The sequence below is a fragment of the Charadrius vociferus genome, unplaced genomic scaffold, assembly GCF_000708025.1.
Source record: "Charadrius vociferus isolate BGI_N301 unplaced genomic scaffold, ASM70802v2 scaffold230, whole genome shotgun sequence".
NCBI classification, from domain to species: domain Eukaryota; kingdom Metazoa; phylum Chordata; class Aves; order Charadriiformes; family Charadriidae; genus Charadrius; species Charadrius vociferus.
Genome location: NW_009646500.1, coordinates 2,367,848 through 2,391,210, shown reverse-complemented (window position 1 = coordinate 2,391,210; position 23,363 = coordinate 2,367,848). Strand labels below are relative to the sequence as shown.

At 37.7% G+C, this 23,363-nt stretch overlaps 1 protein-coding gene across 1 annotated transcript in view; it reads right to left on the bottom strand.

Annotated features, from left to right (window-relative positions):
* MAN1A1 (mannosidase, alpha, class 1A, member 1) overlaps nucleotides 1-23,363 on the bottom strand; it is a 111,593-nt gene that overhangs the window by 41,473 nt on the left and 46,757 nt on the right. Inside the window, exon 4 of the mRNA XM_009883147.1 lies at nucleotides 22,068-22,162. Coding sequence (XP_009881449.1) covers nucleotides 22,068-22,162 — 95 coding nt within the window. The remainder of the gene's footprint in view (nucleotides 1-22,067; nucleotides 22,163-23,363) is intronic.

Here is a 23,363-nt window from a genome sequence, read left to right as displayed (position 1 = left end):
ATTTCTTTTTTCTTCTTGATGGGTTTGGGTTCTTTATTGCTGCTGCTCTTTCTTTCTGGCCCCACAACTCTCCTCTTGCTCTTCCAATTGAGTTCCATGTTATCAGATATTCTTCCTTCTACTGCCAGTCACTTGAGATCTTTAAGTTGTCTCCACACAGCCTCAAGTGGAAAGCAGCAAGATGCCTTTCTATGACGGAGCTCCTGCAATAGTGGTCACCTCCAGTTCAGGTTAAGGTCGCTCACAACTCAATCAAGAATATTAGTGTATCAAAATATTGTGAAAACAGTGGGTTCTCTATGAGAAAAGCAGGAGTCACTCTTTCAAGGAAAGCCACTACTGATCTGGACAGAATAAAATCTGAATACTCAGTCCTTACAGTCTGATGAGGACTTTTCAGAGAAGGTAAAGATTCAAAGCATCAAAGCACCGGACGGCAAGTGACAGGCTATATGAAACTTCCCAGTGACTAATTCCCAGTTTCCCACTTCCCAACAGTAATTTTATAATACTCCAGATCATCTTAATCTCAATCTCGGTCATTTTAAATATATCTGTATAGTTCTCGTTTATCCAGATCACATTCATCCCTTACCATTAGATGGTAACTTTAAAAGTGTTTTTAATCTTTTAATTTTCTGAACTCAATTAGCTTCTCATGTCAAGAAAATATTTTAAGTGGATTCACAGTCATTTAGGTTAAAAAGTCTTTCAAAGCATTTAGTCACATTTATTGTGCTTGATATCACATGTGGTACCATCATTAAATGTTTGAAGTGAGAATCAAAATCATTACACTAACTGCATGGCTCCGTTATTAAAAATAATTGGCTGACAAGTTGCAAAGGTCTGGATTAGGCAGTTTTGTAGCTACCATTCATTGCAAGGAGCCTACGCCAAAGCCTTTCTGACTGACAGTCAATTATTCCTCTTTTTAATACAGCTGTTGGATCAACAGTGGTTTCAGATACTGGACAGCTTGTCACAAGACTTGCAGCTGTGATACTCATCTGATATAACATTAACTTACAAATGCCATAAATTACACTTGCATATGCATTTACAGATACGTGTATCAATCTAAACATGTACACTACAGAGACACCACTGTTGTCGAGGGAAACCACTCTCTTCAGTATCTGCTTTCACAGATGCTGTGACAACTGTATGAAACACTACTGAAATGGCATTCTGGTTCACTGAAAGGGACAGCTTTTCCAGATAAAACCCCCTGAAGTAGTCTTTTTCAGACTAGTGTTGTGAAAGACATAATCTGTTTTGACAAATGCTTTAAGAAAAGTATAAATGTCCCTTTTTTCCAGTCTGCTTCAATCTTCTCATTCTTCTTTACCCACACATTGCTGTGTCATATAAATCCATTTGTTCTGGGATCAGATAAGCATTTGTTTTCCTCAGTGCCAGTCACTCCAGGCTTGATCCTTACTCACAGCCAACAGAAAAAATCCTGGTGGCTTCAACAGATACTGGTCAAGCATAAAAATCCTGTAACTGTCATTAAAATTATTGCAGAGACAATAGATATACAGGGAATCCCTGCAGCCTGACTGAAACAGCAATATCACTGTATAAATCCTTTCCATTAACACCATTTGGATTTGGGAACTGGTTCTCTTTCTGGAAATCAGTAATACAATGTAAAAACAGACTGTTCCGTTGTTGTTTTTTTCCCCGGCACATGACGCGTTTGCTTATGCACAGCTTTGTCCTTCAATGCCCATAACTGTTTGAAAAATCAAGATTAAAGTCAATTGCTTTAAAGAAAAGAAGTACTCACTTACGTGTAATTTACAGACTTCTTTTTCCTGACTTTATACACTTACAGAAGATACCTATTAGGATAATCCAGTCAACGTAATGATAAAGAGCTACTCCTATTTTTCTCAAATTACATTAGTTTCAGGTATATCAGTAGGCATGTGGAAGATATCCATATTATTTATCAGTTTCTGATTCTGAACGTTATATTTGTGCTCCAAACGTAATCTTTTAATAAACATTAAATGTGATTTCATTGGATCACATATTTATAAATGAATGAAGTCCCTCCTTGTTTGTGTGATCAAGGAAAATCAACCAATGGCTAAAAAATGATCGAATTCACAAACTAAAGTATGATTAAATAGGAATATTTCCTACTGTCTAGCAGACAGTAGACGGAAAAAAAACCAAACCCACATAATCTAATAGACACCTGGTTTTCAATTGAGGAAAATATATCCATTACACTTTTCCTGTGGTAGAGTCTCTATTATCAGTTATTCAATTGCATTCCACCAAATACAGAACTTCACCTTTAATCTACTTTTAATTACTTTAAGCAACAAATAATTTTACACAGCTACTGCTCATAGATGAGCTACTTACAAGAAACGAATGATGCTGACTATCTCAGATAGCAAGGCACAGCACAATACAGCCTAATTCTCAGATATGCACTAAAAATTATGAACCAGGACAATCTGATTATAGCATAAAGAGAAGAAGAAGAAAAAAAAGATAAACACTACCTTGAAAACTTGGTAGTCAGATTAGGCAAGACTTATATTTTAAAGAAAAAGTAATTTTGTTCCATAATCTTTTTGCAGCAATCCATGTTTTAAATTACGATACGACGACATTTTAAAGCAGTGAATATCCTGAAGGAGCAAAGGAGTTTTCCATTCAATTACCAAATAACTTGATAGAGTTGAAAAAAACTGAAAGACCTATGCTACCTTGGGCAGAGCAGAAAAATAAGAAGTACTAAACATTTCTTCTAAAAGTACTTCTTAAAAAAATAATCACAATCCGTGCACTAAGACTCATGACCACACTTACGATCTCCTTTGGAGGATTTTGTAAACCAGATTATCAGATCATAAAGGTGCTGGCATCAAGTAGTTAAATAAGCTTTTCTTACCAGTAATGGGATTTTAATCAATACAATGAAAATAAGATAATAAAGGATAAAGTGAAATCAGCATGAAAGGATTACCACTTAAAATGACACAACAATCACAGGCTCAGAAAAACCCCCACACTTCTGGAATCCTGCTGGACACAGTATGTGTACTTTTTTTTCCCTGCACCAACACACACTGTTTCATTAACCACGTTAAAAAAGCTTCTGCATATTAAACAATGTACACAAGGGAAAGTACCTTGTTATTTTTCTTTTTTGAATTATCAATGTAAACGATGCTATAATTTTATAAAGTATTAAGAAAATCAAGTTTCTGTCTCAATTCCACCAAAACATTTGGTCAAAGATTTTAAACGTTGTTTGTAATGTCTCAATACTTTTATTTGCTTTAGTGCAAGAATCTGTATTTTAAGCTTTGTTTTTTCTTTTTTGTTTTTCCAGCTGTAGACTGGAATAGTATAGCACAGAGTATCTTGCGAGGATCCTCATGTAAGAAGTGCCATACTTGTTCTTCAACTAAAATGAAGACCTTGTCCAGAATGGAGTATATTCTGAATAGATATGGCATATTGGTTAGTCTTTTTGACACTTTTGAAAGATAATGTCAGTCAAAATAAGTATTTTTGGTAAGGTGCATGACTGTCTTTTGGGGACTAGAGAACTCAAAAGCCATCAAAATAAACTACTTTTTAGGTCTTTTAGAGTCTGTTTATGCTATCAATCAAAATGATTTATTTCTTAACTCTTATTATATTACAATTTTGGGAGTATGAGAGCAACACCCTGGCCCAAGTCAAAATGATCATAGCAAATACAAAAGTGGAGATGGCTCTTCTTTTTCACTCCCATCTCTTTCAAGCAGGTAGATTTCCAAAGCCTGTCTTAAAGGGCCAGCAACCAGAGTCCAAATTGTCTTTGATGTGTGGGTGAATAGAAGGACAGAATACAAAAGCCAGGCTCCCTTCTCTTCCCTAACAGGCAAGCATGAAGAACCACCTTTCCTACAGCTGCTACCGCCGTGGACAGCAACAGGTCTTTTTCTAATCCTCTGAAGTACCTAAGACATGTTTAGTCAATTCATGACTGATGAATGACAAACCGATCTGGCTCACACACGAAAAGCTATGCAATTACAAAGGATCATAAAAGGAAAAGAGGAAAAAACCAAACCAGTTGTTTGCTTCAAAGAGGCTCAAGAGATACTGAAACATACAGTCTCCCATATCAGAGGATCAAGTCCTGATATGGCATAGAATAACACCAATAATGCATAAAAGTGATGGCGATTCCATAGTTTTGTCCAATATTTGTTTTCTCTTTCTGTTGTGCTTGAGTGAGGGGAAATAAACGTAAGTGATCCTGAGCATATACCAGAGCTGCTCTGATTTTGAGTATTTTGCTGACTCAAAAAATGCGTATGGAAAAGAGGTCTGGAGAATTCATGAAGCTACTACCTAGGATTAGAGTTCATGACAGAAGCATTCCAAAAAGCTTGGAGAAGGCAGGTGTGGGGAAGGAGGTTTTAAAAATGAGCAGGCTGTTAAGTGGAAATGCAAACAAGGCATGTCACGGGGTGCATGATGTGCTTAAATGTGAACTGAGGAATGAACGTGCTGAAGGGTGTACGTTATTCACTCGTGGAAAGGCCTTCCTTGACCTGCACCCAATGCCAGACACCAACCACATTTCAAAGGACAAATTTTAGAAAGTTTAGAGAAGAGTAACAAGAATTAACAGGAACACAGAAAGCATTGCCCCAGGGCTGAGGAGAGAAAGAGTGATCTTGTTAATGGATAATAGATTAGACTTAGCAATAGTCTTCTTCCAACATGTAAAAGGGGATAAATCTTCCACCAAAATAGTGAAGTATTTAAGTTCTGGGACAGACATCAGAGAAAATAACACCCACCCCAAAAAACTCCCAATAGTGAAGATACAGAAGCACTGGAATCAGCTTCCTTGGAAAAGCATGGAATCTCCATGTTGCAAGTCTTGAAGAAATGGCTAGACAAACATCCATCTGGGATAACTTAGGCGCAGCCTAAGTATTGGACCACATGGATAGATGATGTGACTTCTACCTTATTTTCTGTGATTATTTAATTTCTGAAACCTCCCAAAACCGTCTAATAAAGCAATTGAAAGCTAAATCATACATTCTTGATGAATTAAGCTTATTTAAAAGTAGTAATAAAAAATTTACAGCATCACATCCGTGTCCATTATAGGAGGAGGAGGGAAGCAAGTCAAGCCCATAAAGAGTCGTCTTCTAATACTTCAGGTATGCCTTGTCAAAGCACCTGTGGTGTGTCATTCAGGAGGACCAGTCTATCATGCAAAAATTGGGCAGTTTAGGCTTCATTAAGTGGAGAAAAAGAAACAAGTTTGAACCACTCTGAGTCCAAAGTTTAGTTACTCAAAAGCAGGCTTGTGAACTTGTACTGCTCACAAAAACCTTGACCGCTAGTAAACCTTAACCATACAACAGGCTGAATACTAAAAGGACAGATTTAAGCCTTCAAATACGGGTCCAAATGCTATTAGCTGTTAAAACAATGCTGACTAAAACACAGTTAAGCAAAACTCAATTAATTTACAAAATGAATTCTGGGTAGAAGATAGAGAAAATAGTTTATTTATGGCCCCAGTAGAATATCATGACATAATGTGAAACAACATTGCTGGAAGACTGCACATTCTAATGCCCGTGAGAAAATATTAATTTCAGAAGAATTAAAATCAAAATGAAACACTCTTAAAATCTTCTTTGCTCCGATAGATTTCATTATTGTAGAAAGCATGCCGTATGACATGAAATGGACAACCTGAAAGGTCAACCAGAAAGACCGTCAGATTTGTTACACCAACCACGATTTGCTGGGATATATTTAAAACACACGAGACTCACCAAGGCTAAGTATTGAATCAAGACATTTACATTAATGGGCCTTTGACAGACTCATACTCAATTTTTTTTATACTACGCAGAAACCGCACAACATGAGCACCGTTACAAGATATATAGCATATGGATACCATTAAAGCTCGATTATAATGAATACTTGCTCATTTATTTCTCTAAGCACTACTGCAAGGAATGTAGCAGCAGTTTTACAGATGTCAGCTGGAAATAGTAGCCTTTCATTTAATTTGCTGAAAGATTGTTCCCTCCTATTAACTCCCTCGTAAAGATGTGTCAGTGTTGTAACAATAAAAATGTAATTTTAACGTGAAGTTTAAACCAATGAAGGCAAATTTCTGGAACAAACTGCTTAGCTGGCTCACTAGCCTCTTTTTATTCCCTTCTCAATAGCTCTCAAACTACCCCACCATTGTACATGTCTCATTTTGTCTCTGCCCTCTGCTATCTGGATTCCTACAGCAACGTTCATGTGTCTACGGAATTTACTGCTGGGATTTTATTACTGCATGTTGGTGGGCATCAGATTGTTTAATATAGAGCAAATCAGCTGTTCTGGTGAGTCTTTAAAAATTACATTCAGCTATACTATATCCTCTAAGCCAGGTCCACTCAGTTAGGTTATGGCGTACTACAGCGAGCAAGGTCTACTAAGCAGTAAACACGAAGTTGCTCATTTTCAGATGTGAGATTACAGTGAGAACGTGGGGCAACACCACACATTTTGGATGTTGGCTAGGTGCATCTATCTAACCCAACGCAAAGAAGACAGTTCACATCAGCCCGCTGGACTAAGCAGTAAAAAGTCAGGTTGCTTGTTTTCCACTACACACAGATATGCTTATGAATTCCTACTCTTCTCTACCCTTACACAAGTCAGCCTGTAATGAGTTAAAGGTCAGCCAGAACAGAACGAGATCATGAAAGTATTGCTTGTTGGGTCATTCATTCGTAAGGCTGACTAGGCAGGCATTAGCTTTCTCCTACAGTAATTCCAAATTATATGGCAGCATTAAAAAAAAACAAAAAAAAACCCAAAAAAACCAGCAGAGATTCAGCCTACACAGAACCCAATAATCACCCTAACACTGTCAGGCACTGGTAGCAAGAGGCGCACTCACTTGAAATGCTCACCCAGCCATAACACTGATACGATAATGCCATACAGTTAGTATGAACGCGTACAGAATTTTTAGCAACAACTCATTGCGAAACAGCATAGAGAAAATCCAGAACACTCTCAGCAGATACGGGTTCTTTGGTAATACTTATCTCTGCTGATGACAGAATTCAGCATCTTCTTTTACTGTTTCTTTCTCAATATGAATATCATGTTGGCCATCATAGCAGAAACCAAACAATATGACAGAGGGTCAGCTTTCAAAGTTATATGTACATGCAACTGATCAGCAATCAGGAGATTAAATAGAAAAAAAAAGTTAAAAGTTTTCCTTTTAAAAGAGAAGAAGGAAGAAAAGACATTAAAGGCCAACCTATCTATCAAAACTGAACAGAAGGATTGAAGTGTTGTGGCTGACATTTCATAACTTTTAATACTGTGAGGAAAAAACACAGAAAGCTACAAAAATCCTTGAGGCATTCCTATATACGACTGAATTTGCTTTTGGAGGATCTCTTGGACTTCACTACCCATGTCAGTTCTGTGATCATCCGTTTTGTCAGATCCGCTGAATGAATTATACCATTGGATATCATTTAGTGTTATATTTTGTCCTATGTATCTACAAATTAATTCTGTAATGTGCGCTCTTTGTCAGTTGTAATATCTAGTATTACATGAAAGCCCATAACGAAAATATAGCTGATCTAACTGAAAGTTACAGCGTGATCAAACTGATTTACGGTACTGGAGTGTCTAATCCACCACAGAACGACTTCAAAGAATACATAAGACATACATAAGACACTTCAAAATCTCTCTTTCTTCAAATAGCTGCATTGCATGTAACTATTCTTATTTTGCCATGTGCAAACTGAGCTTTATTATCGTGAACGCTGATGAGAATTGTGTTACATTGGTGAGTTCAAGGGAAACACTTAGAAAATTTGAAAATAAAATAATACAAAAACTTAAGATACAGACAAAATGATCTGAAGCAGACAAAAATAATGAAAATATGAATTGTTCACAACCATGTGTCTAAACAGAAAGAAAAAAAAGCCAAATTTGCTGTATTCTTTATTCATTTGATTTGTTCCAAAGCGAGTTGTTCAATATGACTAATGCATTTAACTGCATTGCTGCCCATTTTTTATTTTGAAATGCAAGTTAATTTAGTCAATGAAATTTTTTTGACATGGAGAATAATATGGAATATTTCAGAATATTTCAGTATCCTAAAACCACTGATATGTCACTGTTTGTGAAACACAAATTAGAAGAAGGCATAAGATGGTGAACACCACCATGCAGTATTCATAGTCATTAATGTCAACCAACAAACCTCAGAGAATTTTCAAGTTCCATGCTTTGTGTTTGAGGTTTTTTAGGTGGGGTGTGGTTTTTGTTGGGTTTTTGCTTGTTTGTTTGTTTGGGTTCGGGATTTTGTGCCTCCAGGAGTCAAGCATAAAGCAAACCCAATATGAGATCTACCTGAATCTTACTCTTTTCCACTAAAACAACAGAATTTTGTAGTAGGTCCTTTATACAATTCCAAGGCTTTTATTTGATTAGAGCCTCAGTAACTCCCTTTCCCCGCCAAACCCTTATAAATATTATTGTCATTATGTAATAATCAAATCTGTTCATTTCTGATGAAAATCTTTGATTTGGCTGGCTCTCTGCTCAGCTTGAGCTGGATCGAACAAAAGACATAGAAGGCTTTGTTTCACTTTAGGTATCTAAGACCAGGTTTGTGATCCCCACATGTCCTGAGAACAAGTAGGTCAAAGGCGTGGAGCAAGTATCTACCTTTAAGTATTTTCGTATTTAACCATAAACCACAGCACAGCAAGCGGGGAAGACTGCGAGAAACACTTCAGAAGCTCACGCCTGAGCTGAACTAACCTGCTAATGAAGACATCCACGTTGATTCCTTGATCTTAATTACTCACAAGCCCTTAAGCCATAACATACCCACCATCCAACGATCAGTAAGATCAGACTGATTTAAACTCTGTAGCTCATGCTTTCTTTTAAAGGAAGCAATAACCTAGGGAGCTAAAGCACATGTCCAAGAAGTGAAGGACCTTGGTTCAATTCTCCTCCAGCCAAGGAGGTTCAAATCCATGCCTGCTAAATTCCCAGAGAACATGTTAAGTACTAGGCAAGAAGCCGTTCTGGCAACGGCTGTCTATCTTTTCTCCTGTTGAAATTGTGTCACAAAATAACCAAGAGGACAGATTCACTGGGCTGAAAACTCCTGGATTCTGGTCTCCCAGAACACCTTCTCTAATGCATTTCTAATGAACACTTGAACAACAACAACAAAAGCCCTAAAACAAGACAAGACAGGCAATGCCCCCAAAAGCCTTATGTAAATAAAGCAGTTTTTTAAAACTATCTGTTCACTAAAAGAGGAAGGATACTGAATAGTTTTGGACAGTTGTCAAGAGTCTGATCTACATAGATGCTTTGTGCATCTTCCCTTTCAATTGTTGAAAATAATGCTAAAGATAAACCTTATTGACAAGATTACAATACTTTGTTCACCAGCGCATTTTAGGAGATCAAACTTGATAGTGGCAAACCAGTCAGACTGCTTAAGAGCATTTTCTCTTATCAATTCCACTGGTAGGATCCTAGTTCTAATTTTTGTTCAGTAGCATTTGATTTCCTAATAGATGAGAGGCACTGAGCATGGGGTGAGCCACAATAACCTTCACGCCTCATAAAGGCGGCAAGAAGGGCACAAATACTCCCCCCCTCAAGTCACCTTGTCATGCTAATTCAATACACCTGGGTAATTTCTATTTTCCCTTTGTGTTTCTGAAAAACATTTATGGATAGGTTATGAAAAAATGCAAACTAATATGACCATTACAGTAATTGCATTGGTTAGGTTTATTAATTTGTCACAATTAAGTCAATAAGAGTTTTAGTAACAACATTATATTACTTGATTAGTTTTGAAAGTGATTATCCTAAGAACTCTATTTAATTGGAAGCATCTCAATTTACAGGGTACATTAAATTCTCAGTAGCATTTTAAGATTATTTAACATATGCAGGTCAATTACCAGTAATCACTGTTTCATACAACTGCTTCATAAGAAACTTCAGTACAACACTGGAAAAGCATAAAAGAGGGTTCTAAAAAAATACAACCGAACCTCAGTCCTGAAATATACAATTGAACTTCAGTTCATGTTACTATAGTAAAAGGCCATATCTAACATCTTCTAAATTGTTAAAACCATTCTGAAATGGAAAAGATTCTAAAAATTTACGCAAAGATTAAAGAACAGTTGTCTACCTTAAAACAGATGATGATAATTTGTCAGGACTGCCAAATTACTGAGTTGCACTAACTGCACTCATGCCCAGCTGCACATTAATTACCAGATTAGAAAGTTATAATTAATTTTCTTAATATCACTACACTGCTTTTCTTCCTTGAGTTAATAAAAACAGATTGCAATCAATCTTTGTTAATTCACGCTGCAGAACAGAACTGCTGTAGCTATTTCCATATGCGAAAAGCACCGCATGCATAGTTCTTGGTGTAATACCCTGCCTAGAAGCTGTATCTTCTGACATTTTAACGAAGTGCTGTAATAAGGCAAATAAATTATAAATCATAATTTGACTTAATATAGTTAGAAAAACTACATAAGCTTAAAAATTAATTTTTAAAGAATCTTCTTAATGACAAAATTCAGAAGTGGATAGTATTTCAAGATATTTTCAACTAGAAAAGAGGTTTTACTGGCAGTTGCATCATTGAAATACTTCACTGCTGTGGCTTTTTAAATTTCTTCATCAGCTGACTTTGTCATTAGAAACCATTAAAAGTGCTCTGTACTTGTCTGGCCTTTGCAGAGTACAAATGGCAAGAAATTTTAAGAACTAGTAAAGGAACACAACATTATAGATGTACAGACTAAAGTTCATCAGAGTTCTGATCAAGAGCGTTCAGTTATAAATACTGCAAAGATAATCAATGCAGCATTCAAGCAGAATACATTTTCCTGTGTCTGTATCTGTATTCATATCAAAGGGCGTCTTCATAAGATGGAAAGGATTATTCGAGGGTTCTTGTGTGAGGAAAGGAGAACTGAGTGAAATCAATGCACCCTTTTTCATTTTCCATTTATGCCTGAAAGATGTTTTATTTCTTCAGCCTCATTGCTGCTTAAAAATTATTTATTTTCGCTCCTTGCTTCCCCTCCTTTGTAAAAGAAAAAAATTAGTGTAGAAATATGAGAATTATGACATCATGGCTTCCAAAGAGAAGTAACCTATTTTATTCTGACCCCATAGAAGTCTTCATGTGGTCGGCTTAGGTGTCAGAAAGGGACAACTGAATATTCAATAGCAGATGAAGGCTGAAGATGTTTTGAGTTTGGGTTGTTGTTTCATTTTTTTAAATGTTTCTAAATGTTCTCAAATATTCATATTTCTTGAATACTGTGTTCAGTTTTGGGCCCTTCACTACAAGAAAGACACTGAGGTACTGGAGTGTGTCCTGAGAAGGGCAACGAGCTGGTGAAGGCTCTAGAGCACAAGTCGTATGAAGAGCAGCTGAGGGAACTGCGGTTGTTTAGCCTGGAGAAAAGGAGGCTGAGTGGAGACTTTATTGCTCTCTACAACTACCTGAAAGGAGGTTGGAGTGAGGTGGGGGTTGGTCTCTTCTCCCAAGTAACAAGGAATAGGACAAGAGAAAACGGCCTCAAGTTGCACCAGGAGAGCTTTAGATTAGATATTAGGAAAAATTTCTTCACTGAAAGAGTTGTCATGCATTGGAACAGGCTGCCCATGGAAGTGGTTGAATCACCATCCTTGGAGGATACTTAAAAGACGGGTAGATGTTCTGCTGAGGGACATGGTTTAGTGGTGGGCTTGGTAGTGCTAGGTTAACAGTTGGACTTGATGATCTTAAAGGTCTACTATAAAGTCTTCCAGAGGATGGTAAAAACCAAGTAATTCTGAATTTGAGAGCAAGTGGAGCTAAAAAAAGGGATTTTTAAAGAAAATACAGCCTTCAGCAGCAAAGCCAAGCACAACCTTTTTTTTATTTATCCTTTCTCCCAAACTTACCTAAAGGAGCCCAATTTGCCTTATACTGCTACACATTATAAATATATGTATCTACGTATATATAAAACATTTATATATGTGTATAGATATATATATACACACACCCTCCCCTGACTATATAGCAAAATATGCCTAAGAATAGCTTGATTGTCACACCTTCCAGAATATTCAGGTACTTAAATATATTCAAGACCTCAAGGAATAGTGTATTACATGATAATACATTAGGACACAGGATTTATGGATCAGCTCTTCCATAAAGTATGTTACCTTAAGGCAGCAACTCTAGCATGTATCCCATTTTGGGTAAGGCAGAGAGGCAGAGAAACAGAACAACTAGACAACCTCACACATGGGAGGGAGGGAGGAAAGAACTGAAAAACAGTCAGTCCAGAAGTCTCAGAAGACATATGTGGGACAATATCCAGTACAGCACCCAAACATTAATTTTAAGATCCCTGAGAAGAAAGGAAGCTGCAAATCTCTCCAAAGGCTAAACCTAACTGAACAATTAACAAATAATAAACTTTAGTCTCTGTTAAAAAACCCCAAAACTAAAGCTAAAAATCAGTCTGCATGAATGTTCTTATTATTCTGATATAATGGACTGATTTATAGAGAAAAAGATAACCTATTTTATGCTGATTTGTTATTTTAAAGTCACTCTAAAAGGTTAAATGGAAAACTGCGCTGAAAGAGTATCTGATGTATCCATGAAAATGGATATGCCATGAATTTCAGAAGAACAAAAGATGTCATAGGCAGTTATGACTAGTCAGCTTAAAATTAAACATGCTTACAAAAATGGCACAAAAAACACCCGTCAGCATTGGTATAATGAAACTGAGAACCACAAAATTCAAGTTTCGCAGTATTAATAGGATTATGAAGTACTCTAGAGAAAAGTTTAAAATTCAGATAAGTGAAAAAGTTATTTCTGATATACATTACATATTGCAACTGCATCTGTTACAGGTTTTCATCTGTACAGCTGGGAGGTGAGATCATCTCGTGTCAGCAGCAGTGGCACACCATACAATGATGAATGAAGAATTACATGTATATATATACACACACATCCATATATGTGTGTGTGCATATCTATAACGAAAGATATATTAAAAGGTTAATGTACTTAGAGAAGTATTGAACGGAAAAGTGTCTTTTTAGTGAGAAAAATGTAGTCTTCTGTGAAGAAGACAGTAGAATCTCTTCTCACTAATGATTTCCGAAAAAAATGTAGTTAGCAAGTCTTCACATGTATTATTTTAGGACAACAAGAATACAGAGTAACTACAACATTAGTCACCTATTTAAACTAGGGTTTATTTTAGAATTTAGAATCTAAAGCAGTCTTTACTTTTGATGCTAAGTTAAAATCCTGTTCCTCCAGTCTTGTGATGCCGAACAGGTATCATACCCTTATGCATATTATCACCAACAATTTAGTCAGACACTCAAAGTATAGCGCTTGGTAGATCTCAATCCTTATTATCCACCACATCATAAAGATGCTTAAACTAGAGTAGGAAAAAAACCAACCACGACCTTTCCATTTGGAAATTACTATTTTTAAAAACAACATGCTCCATTTTAGAATTTATCCAATTGCGTTAAAGCAATTCAAGCTAAAATACACAACCAAACCACTTGGTAAATGCACCCTCTCCCCTTCTCATGGTCATTTAAAGAGTTCCCCAATGAGATACTGAATGATGGATTTTGCAGGCAAAATCCCACAAATGCACACACACTGTACCAAATACACGAAGTGAATAATTCATAAGTGTCTTCACAGTTTCTCATTTAGAAAATTCTTAGGAGAAACAATCCTAACGCAACTATTATTTTTAGATGAAGTGTTTCCCTGACGTGACTTGAATTGTGGAAGCGACTGAGAAGTACTTGCGCTCATTTTATTTATTTAATGAAACCTGAAATCTGTACAAATTGATTCCCTTCCCTCTGAAGGTAGCCTCTTCCAACAGTCACATTTCGTCTATTAGAAGATGATCATTTACCGGACACAGATTAAAATTAGGACATACACGATACAAGCAATTGAAAGGGAAATGATCTTTAACCAGTGCAAAGATTAATGTGCCTACACTCAGGTGTCGAAGTTCCCAGCACAGTCAACGCGGTCAGGGAAGGGCAGCCCAGTGGGCCAGGGACTGGGCACTGATTTCAGGGCAGGACAACTGCTCCTCAAGCTGCTTCGTAGTGCCTGGCCCCCTAATGACCGTAATGAGAGCCAGTTCCTGCTGCGCTGGTAAAAAGTACAAACGTGTCTCATCCTGAACGGAGCTTCATCCTGCACATCTTTATGTACAACTCCAACTCTCAAATATGTTCGGCAACTCAACACTAAGGGTTCTCTTGCCCCTCCTAGGCAGCGGGAAAGTACGTCATACAAATAACTCCTAATTATCTGCCAGTATCAAGGTGATAGCAGCAGTTACCCAGCTAAGAGCACAAGCAACACCAACATCTATATACTGATTTATAAAATCCTATTTTCAATAAATGCAATTTCAAAATCTTGCAGGCAGATTTCTTTGGGGAGCAAGAGCAGTTTTAACTATCAGGAAGCAAACTGAGGATCTAACGCAACTTTCTCATGCTCGTCACTATCCACCCTATGTCACTTTGTTTCAACAACAACCTGGTTAATTTATAACCGGACTAGTAGAAAATTTGAAGTACCTGGTTGGTACATGCCACCTATTGGTACATGCTGTAGGTGACCAGGCTGAAATTCCTACTCCCGATCTCCTCTAGGGCAAAACACAGAAGAGTGCAACCCGCTTATCCTGACTCAGGTCCCACCCTCCCTTCCAGCGCTCAAAGCTTTCATATCTTCTCTATAATTAACACACAAGGAAAAGCCATTTCCCACTCTTTTTAAGCCATCAAGACAATCATTCGTCATAGGTGGGGAAGGTTTTGATACCCTGAAGGCAGTGTCTGCTGTGGAGGGGGGCAAAACCCATGAAGCAGAGACCAAGACCCTCCTGTAACGAGCTAGCTTCTGTGGGACAGTCTGGCACAAAGTTTGTTTTGTTTTATAAAAGAACACTACCTATTGTTATCACCACAGAGGTCTATAAAGTGTTTGCAATCCTACATTTTATGCTGAGAAATCACATTACTAATACTCACACAGGGTTTGACCCAGACAAGTAATATGATAATTATGAACTTGTAAGTACTTATAGTTGTATTACAGTGCACTAATAAACTGGAGGGAAAGGGTTAGTGTTTAAACTTAGAATTTGGGACTAGAGTCTCTTTCCTTTGGCTACAAAGAAAGCACTTGAACTGAGAAAGATATTTTACAGTAGCAATAATAGGTCCCAAATCTTTTCCTGTTATTGCCAGAGGGCAGCCTCCCACACAAATTCAGCACTACTGAATTGGATTGAAGCTGCTGTTTGAATAATAGGGCTTATCATTATGGGCTATCATCAAAATAATATTTTTCTTGGTTCTTCCCCGCCAAATAGATATGTTCCTTAAACTATATAATGGAATTTTTCTGATATTTTTATAAGAAGATTTTTTGCATTGCTTAATGGCAAATCAGACACCACCACGAGTTAAAAGTATCCATCCTGAAAACTCTGATGTCTACTGATATCTACAGTCAGAAAATCTTGATTTTAATAACACTCTCAGACCAGTTTTTTTTTTAATTGTGTGTGTGACCACAAAAGAATTATTTCCTGAAACTCAAAGGAAAAAAGCCAAACTGACAGATCTTTTCAAATGAAATATAATTTTATAATAGTTCATTTGATTCTTGTTGAATATAAAGCACTCGCCACGCATTGCAGAACAGGCTACTTATTTCAAATAAGGCAAAGACATGGCAAGCAATTTGCTTACTGTAATGTTCTGAAACAATGAAATTGCTAATTGGATGGTATATAACATGGTGATATCAAAATGCCCCAAACACAAACCCATTTTTTCAAGTTTATTTTGCCAGTACTGACTCAAGAAATGTAAAGTTGTTTGTGAATCATGCAATGAATCAGTGGGTTAACCAATGGCAGTGTGGAAAAGATGTACCCTTTGCTGAAATCATCCTTGTCACTGGTTACTTATAAATTAGTATGGAATTAGTTTCCTCAATTCAAAAAGTTAGTTCATGCAATTACTTGCCTAAGGTCTTCTTTAGTCAATGGGAAGAGATCAGCATCTCTAGAGGGCAAATCATCCTATTCCAAAACATATGCTTAACACCAGACTTACAATTTTTAAATAGGTAAGGTTCAGCTAGGATTTGTCTCTGCATCCAGTGCTAATGTAAATCCACACTGTGATCCAAATGCCTGAAGGACAAAGTCTGGTTTCAATTGGCCTGTTTGGCTACAGGGGAAATCTCACTGTTTAACTCGATATCCAAATCCTTTTTGTTACTATTACCACTTTAACTTATGACGTCAGTGGAGCATTTGCCAAACACACAAAGTCTTTATTAAGCATGCAAACTAGACTACTTTTAGCTTTTTTTTTCTAAGGTAGTTTTGATTCCTTCCTCTAAAATTATGCCCAAGTCAGACAGAAAGGGTAAAATTAAAGACTCCATCTAAGCACAACTTCTGTATGGCCCTACAATGAGAAACTATGCAGACAATGTAAGTCTTTCCTCTTTAAAAACCCTTTAAAAACACGTTTATTTTTTGCTAAAGATAGTCAGATTTGAAGAATAAGCTTTATTTAACTCTGTAGTATTTTTTTAATTTAGTTTAGACACTAGAGGTAATAGTTCAAAGTAGAAAATTTAAATTAGCCATTCTAATCTAATCTGCAAGACAGTGCTTGTCAAGTCACTAGGACAAGTAAAAGCACGAATCACTAATTCTGCTAAAGAAGATAATATTATAGAGACAACTTGATGCTTAGGAAAATTTTGCAAAATAATGCAACATTCATATTTCAGGCATTTCTGATAGTGTAAGTGGGGGAATTAAGCTGTCTAAAAAGGTTTACTGAATTTACGTGTTTGGGTCCTTTCTTTATGTTTTCAAACTTTCCCAAAGCATTAAGATTCCTTTACAAAAGATAAAGGAATATACTCTTAAGTACATTGATTATGATGTTTAAGAAGAAGTCCCAGAACTCAAAGAGAACCGTTCTGTTACACACTAAAATCTACATCTTTTCTTAAGAATACTAGAGTTCTTCTAATGAGGTAGGACACTAAAGACCTTTTGAAAGCCATCTACTCCTCAAGCAATTTAGGCACACGTGACCTTAAACATGTTCTGAAATGGGGAATTACTCTGAAACTTTAAAATATTTTCAAGCAACTTCTGTTGTCTGAAGACCGACATTTCATACCTCGGTGGTTGGTTTATCAGCCACATTTCCTCCTCGGTGGAAGGTGCTGACAGAAAAACTCCTTTAAATGTCCGCAACCTAAAATACTGCCAGCACTCTGAAATACCACAGTGTACACCCCAGGTTGAGAACTACACTTGTGTCCGTGTCAGACTCGGCAGCGTTTTAGCATTAAATCCCTCGCAAAAGCCACCAGGCTCTGTTGGGCAAACCAGACTGATGGGGTGGTGGCGGGGAGTCATTCGGCTCGGTGTGACTGTCATCGAACAGGAATCTTAGCTGGTGGTAAAACCTAAAGCACTCAAAATAAAAAACTACAGGCATATTTTTCCTTGTTATTTTCTCTTTTTCAAGTGACGTGAGAGAAAAAAAAGATTGTTTTTGAAGCTGCGCTACGGGTGTATCTTCTTGTTCTGAATCCATGCAGTGGCTCCGAGGGCTCAGTAGCTCAACTTTTGTTCAAACCTTGACTGCTTTGAGGCCTGGAAACGCCTGTGGCATAACTTAAGTATTCTGTGCAAAACACTATAATTTAAAAAAACAATAATTGAAAAAAATATCAAAAGAGGACCTTGCTTTAAAATCATGCTGACAACATCCGAATAGCATAAATATTGCAGTCTTGTCACTTCCATCCTCAGTTACCTATCAATGAGTAACTACTTTGTTCAAACAGTTTAGCAAGTCCTCTGCTCTTCACTTTGTAAAATATGCAATATTGAATTCAACTCAGGTCCACCATTTATGTATAATCAATGCTGAAGTATAAAAGGCAAAAAATCCTAGGCTAACATCTGACACAATAAACATTTTGTGTTTATGTTGAGTAAATCTTATCACTCCCTATGGTTTGACTTTAATACAATTTAATCAACTTTACTTCAGACTCCTCCTTTTGGACTTCTGTTATGCTTCCCTGCTCTGACCCACTCCGCCCATACCTCATAGCTTTTCCTTCTATACAGAACTTCCCATGGTCCCTATATCCATAAATGCTTATGTTATTTACTTCTGTCACTGAGCCAGTGCAACAAGCTCAATATCTCCCTTAGCCACAACAACATTTGCAAACAGGCTGGACACCCAAAAAACCCATTTCTGGTTTGTTCCGTTTCCAGAATTAAAAATGTTATTTTATCCCAGTCAAAAGATTTTTTCATTAGGGTAAGGCAAAACTATTTTTCAAAGTTTCAGATTCACTTAAAGGTTATATGATACATTGATTCCTCATAAAAAGCCAGGCACCTTGATGTCTAACAGTATTGCTACATAGTAGCACACAAGGGATAATAAATAACCTTAAAAAAACTATTCCACGGGTCAATGCATAGAGAGCAAACATTTCATAGAAAATATATTCTTTCATATGAGAATGCTTCTGGGTTGCTTATTAGAAAGTAGTAATGTGGTCTTATTGGAACTAATAGTGACTACAAAAAGACACAGGTCTGCTTTCAAAGGGGGAAAAAGTGACATAAAGAGACAATTCCTATCCAAAAGAGAAAAAATATTGTACGTAATCTCATACTCAGATGTTTATTCCTGACTGATCCGATAGACTAACAACAATCTGGGTTCTTCTCTGTATTTCACAGCTGGGCATCATCCCATAAACAGAAGCCCCATACAGCTTCCTTTTTAATAGTTATAGGGGTAAAAATAAATAGATACATTAAAAAGGCTACTTGATCTTGCGAACATGATGGAAGCTGGATATTTGTTAAGATTACTTAACTCACGAAGAGAGTTATAATTTCATATTTTTTTATTTCTATGTCTGAGAGTTGTACTACAGAAACACACAAGCAATCTGATTCCTCAGTCATAAATTACTTAAAGTTTTTTGAGAGAAAGGGAAATGAAAATTTTAGCCTGAAGAAGCCAGATTGTCACAGCTCACCGAGAAGAAAAATAAAGGATCGTGAACTAGTGGTATTTTAAGAAGCTGTTATAGTTGCTGTTTTAGAAGTACTGAAGATGAAATATCTAAACAAAGGATTTGGGTGAGGGAGAAAAATAAGTAAGTCAATAAATAAATAAATAAATAAATAAAAGCAGCTCTGCCAGCTTGTGCTCTTATCGCCAAAAGAAGATTCAAACCTATCTGTCAAGCCACCACTGCTTTATACACATTCCCCCTCTCTACCCTCTCTTTGCACCAGTGTTTTCAGCCAGAACAGTCAACGAGTGCTATGCAGTATTGGTTACTCAAAGAAGCAAATGGGCCGTAACAGGAACTTCAAATCTGGCAGTATAAGGAGAAGTGAAAAACAGATGCTGAAGATGAACTGAAGATACAGAGCAATACCAAGAACATCAGAAATATGGAAACGCAACTGAAACATTTAGAAAGAAAGAAAAGGAAATCCCAGTACAAACTAGCAATCTAGTGACTTAAAATGTACTTCAAAGATAAAAGGAAATTTTACAAACAACACACAAGAATAATTTTAGTTGAAGAAAAGTACAGTCAACTTTTTAATATATTTGATAATTAGGGTTCTACAAATAAGACAGTGAGTGTCCCGTGGTCATTAAGTCGTGAGGTAAGAAGCAGGATGCAAAAAAAGAAATGGAGAAGAGAAAGGGTACAAGACTTCAGGTGGATGCCTTTGGTATGTAAGGACATACTCAGACAAAAGCACGTATATATGTATACACACAGAGGCACTCGAGGAGAGAACAAGTCTGGCTTTGATTATACAGGACAAGCAGAGAAAACAAACTATTTTGTGAAGAACATTTGCATAGTGAAACAAATATCCAGCTCATCTGTTAATCCAAAAATAGTAATTTAAAAATAACCACTGACACCCACAATCTATTGTGAGCGCTCTCCAATTTGAAACATAAATCAAAATAAAATCAAATAAAATACTGATCAGAAATGAGGCATATTAGATCTGTAATATATGCAGGCTTCAGTGGCTTAGCATTTCCTAAGCCTGGATGACAGCGTATTTGTTTACGCACAGTATTATGGAAGAGTCATCTACTGAAGGTCACATCTAGACAGATGTGCAAGGATTCGGAACGAATAACCAAGAACCCTGCTTTTAATGTAACTTTTTCTGCCATGGCAAAAGAAGTTATCTCAGCAGAGAACCTCTTCCACTTTGGTGCCACTTAAATGAATCTCTTTTGCACTGCCACGTTGTAGTGTGCGTGGCTGACATCTCTGCTGCACCACAGCCATTGTTGTGAGAAGCTGGGAACAAAACCATAAAGACCGACCAAGGAACTTGAACTATTTGCATAAACCATTGATATATTTAGTAGATAAGCAGGGATTTAGTTAAAAGCTTCGCATAAGACAAATTTTTAGCCTAAACACCTTAAATACGTTTCAGTATACTATGTAGCATAAGGTACTGTTGTGTTGCAATTACAAATGTATGCAAGGGTTCTGTACTCAGAAATTTTTGTAACAGCTTAAAAACAAATAACCAACTAACCTCAAGCCGTTGTGGCACTGAACTTGTGCAGAACTCATTAAAGTCTGTTGAGAGGAAATCATTAGCGTGCCGGTAAGTAACCAGTCAAAGTCCAAGGATCATCACCGGGCAGCCCCTTCAGCAACGAGAAAGTTGCTCCTGCACACAGACATGCTTTCTGTCCCCCCCGCCTCACCTCTGTTTGAAAGGAAGGTGGAATGTAAACCTGTCTGAACTGACACACCAGGGGTTTCTGTAGGACTGGCCCTGAGCAGTTTACTGGGAAGCCTGAAGCAAACACTGCCAACCGAGCAAGCACGTCAATGTACGCCCCACTCTGGGGAAAGGGTGTACCCCTAAAGATCAAGCAGAGGACAGTGAAAGATGCCAACTGTCAGGGAGGGAATCATGCAAGAAACAACACGACACCAACACACGCACACGTGAAATTCCCCTTGATTCACTTTCCTGTGAGGCGTGGTGCTGGGCTTTATCCACAGGATGAAGAAAGCTGATGTGTCCTTATGAATACACAAATACACCACACAGGTGTAACTTTCAACATCCTTCCCCAAGCTGTGCAAACAAAACATTTTATTTACCAGCACAGTATCACTGCTGGCAAGCCTGAGGCAGACCAAGGAACTGCTGACATCTGTCTGGAGTCAGACACTGGAGGCCACAGCGACTTCAGGGGAGCGTGCATCTCCTACAGCAAACACGCAGCTGCCTTCAAAGCACAACTAGCCAGAGCAAAACCACTCCCTTGGGAGAGGGTGTGAAACAGCAAGTCACTTGTAGCGTGTATTACTCTTATTTCTTGGTATGCTGATATGATGTTTGAGAATAGGTAAGAATATGAGCGCAAAGTGGCAGGAAACTTTACCCTTTCAGAGCAGCACATGTCCTTTGGCCCTTACCCTATGCACAACAGCTCTAAAAGCAACAAAGGATTTCAGGAAAAGTGATGAGCGACATAGTAACTGACACAAAACCAGACAGTTCTGAAATGCATAAATGTATTTCTATATCTGTTCTTGCGTGTACAATGTATATCTACTTAAATTTTCTAATTTAAACTGTAGGACCAAGGATTTTATGTCAACTTTTACCTAGCTGGAAAGACAAAAACCGTGCAGCAATTGTCATAGTTCTGTGACGAAGACGGTTTCAACATAACTTTTTTTGTATGCTCTAGTCACCAGAAAGCAGCTGTTTTACCTTTTAATATTAAGCAATGCCCAAGGTATGCCAGTGGGAGTGTTGAAAGCAGGTAGCAATTTCTCTCCAAGCTCCACTGCCTTTTTTCGGAAAACCTGGAAGTTAAGAAGAAACCAAGCGTTGGAAAATGCATTGTTGCTCCCACTAAATTAATTTACACAATACCATTACTGAGCGCACAGTACAAGTCATCTCCGCACAACGAAGCATCCCTGGTTTTTTTTTCAGAGTGATGTCAAAGGTACGAAGCAGCACAGCCCATTTTCCATTACACACAGCAACGGGAGAACTCCCACAGCAGGATCACGCAGTGAAGATGTCCAGATGACCTGTGTCCGTCTGGCATGACCAGCGTCAAGCCAGAGATGTCAGCGCGGCCAGACCTGCTCCGGTTTGCGCAGAGCTGCCTGCGCGCTCCCCGCCGTGCCTGCCGGGTACTCTGGGGTCGGGGAGGGGGACCATTATCCGGGCACGCTGCTGGATCCAGGCTGGCTGGCAGGCAGCTCCCTGCCCCAAGCGACACCTCCTCCCTGAGCGGTGGGGACGCAGCTGTGGAAACGCCGCCTTTGCTCTGCGTGAGGTTTATTAACGGTGGCTCAGAGTGCGGTGGGAACCCGGGCTGGACCGCCACGTAACTGCCATACTGCAAATGCGCTGCACAGGCAAACTGCAGAGAAAATAAACCCCCTCCCTGCTCCCACTCTAAAACAAAAAGAAAAAAAAAAAGGGAAAAAAAAAAGGAAAAAAAAAGGAAAAAAAAAAGGAAAAAAAAAGGAAAAAAAAAAGGAAAAAAAAAGGAAAAAAAAAAGGAAAAAAAAAGGAAAAAAAAAAGGAAAAAAAAAGATATTTTTGCAGCACCACAGTCTTATGGACTCAGCTGGCTTGTAGCCAGACAGGTATCAATGCTATGATTAATCAAAAAATTGGATAACTGAGATTTAACTGGTCTTTAGCGCGTGAAGAGTTTGAGATTTCATCTTAAAAACAAGAAGTGGAAAGACCTCAATTCCTTAACATGCGCCCACAAGAATGACAAACAATTTAACATCAGGAACTTTTATGTTCAGTGTCATAGATACAAAGCCAGAACAAACAGAATTTTGCTCTCCTTCATCTGCCATCTCAACTCAGGTTACATTAACCTGACTTTTCGAGCACTAAGTGCTCTAGTAAGAGAGTTTTTTATTACAAGCAATATTGCTCGAACTTAAATATAGAAACCTATTTAGTGATTTCAATATGTGGATGTTCAAGGCCTATTTGCTTGGAATTACACTGGGATCCTGCACAACACTG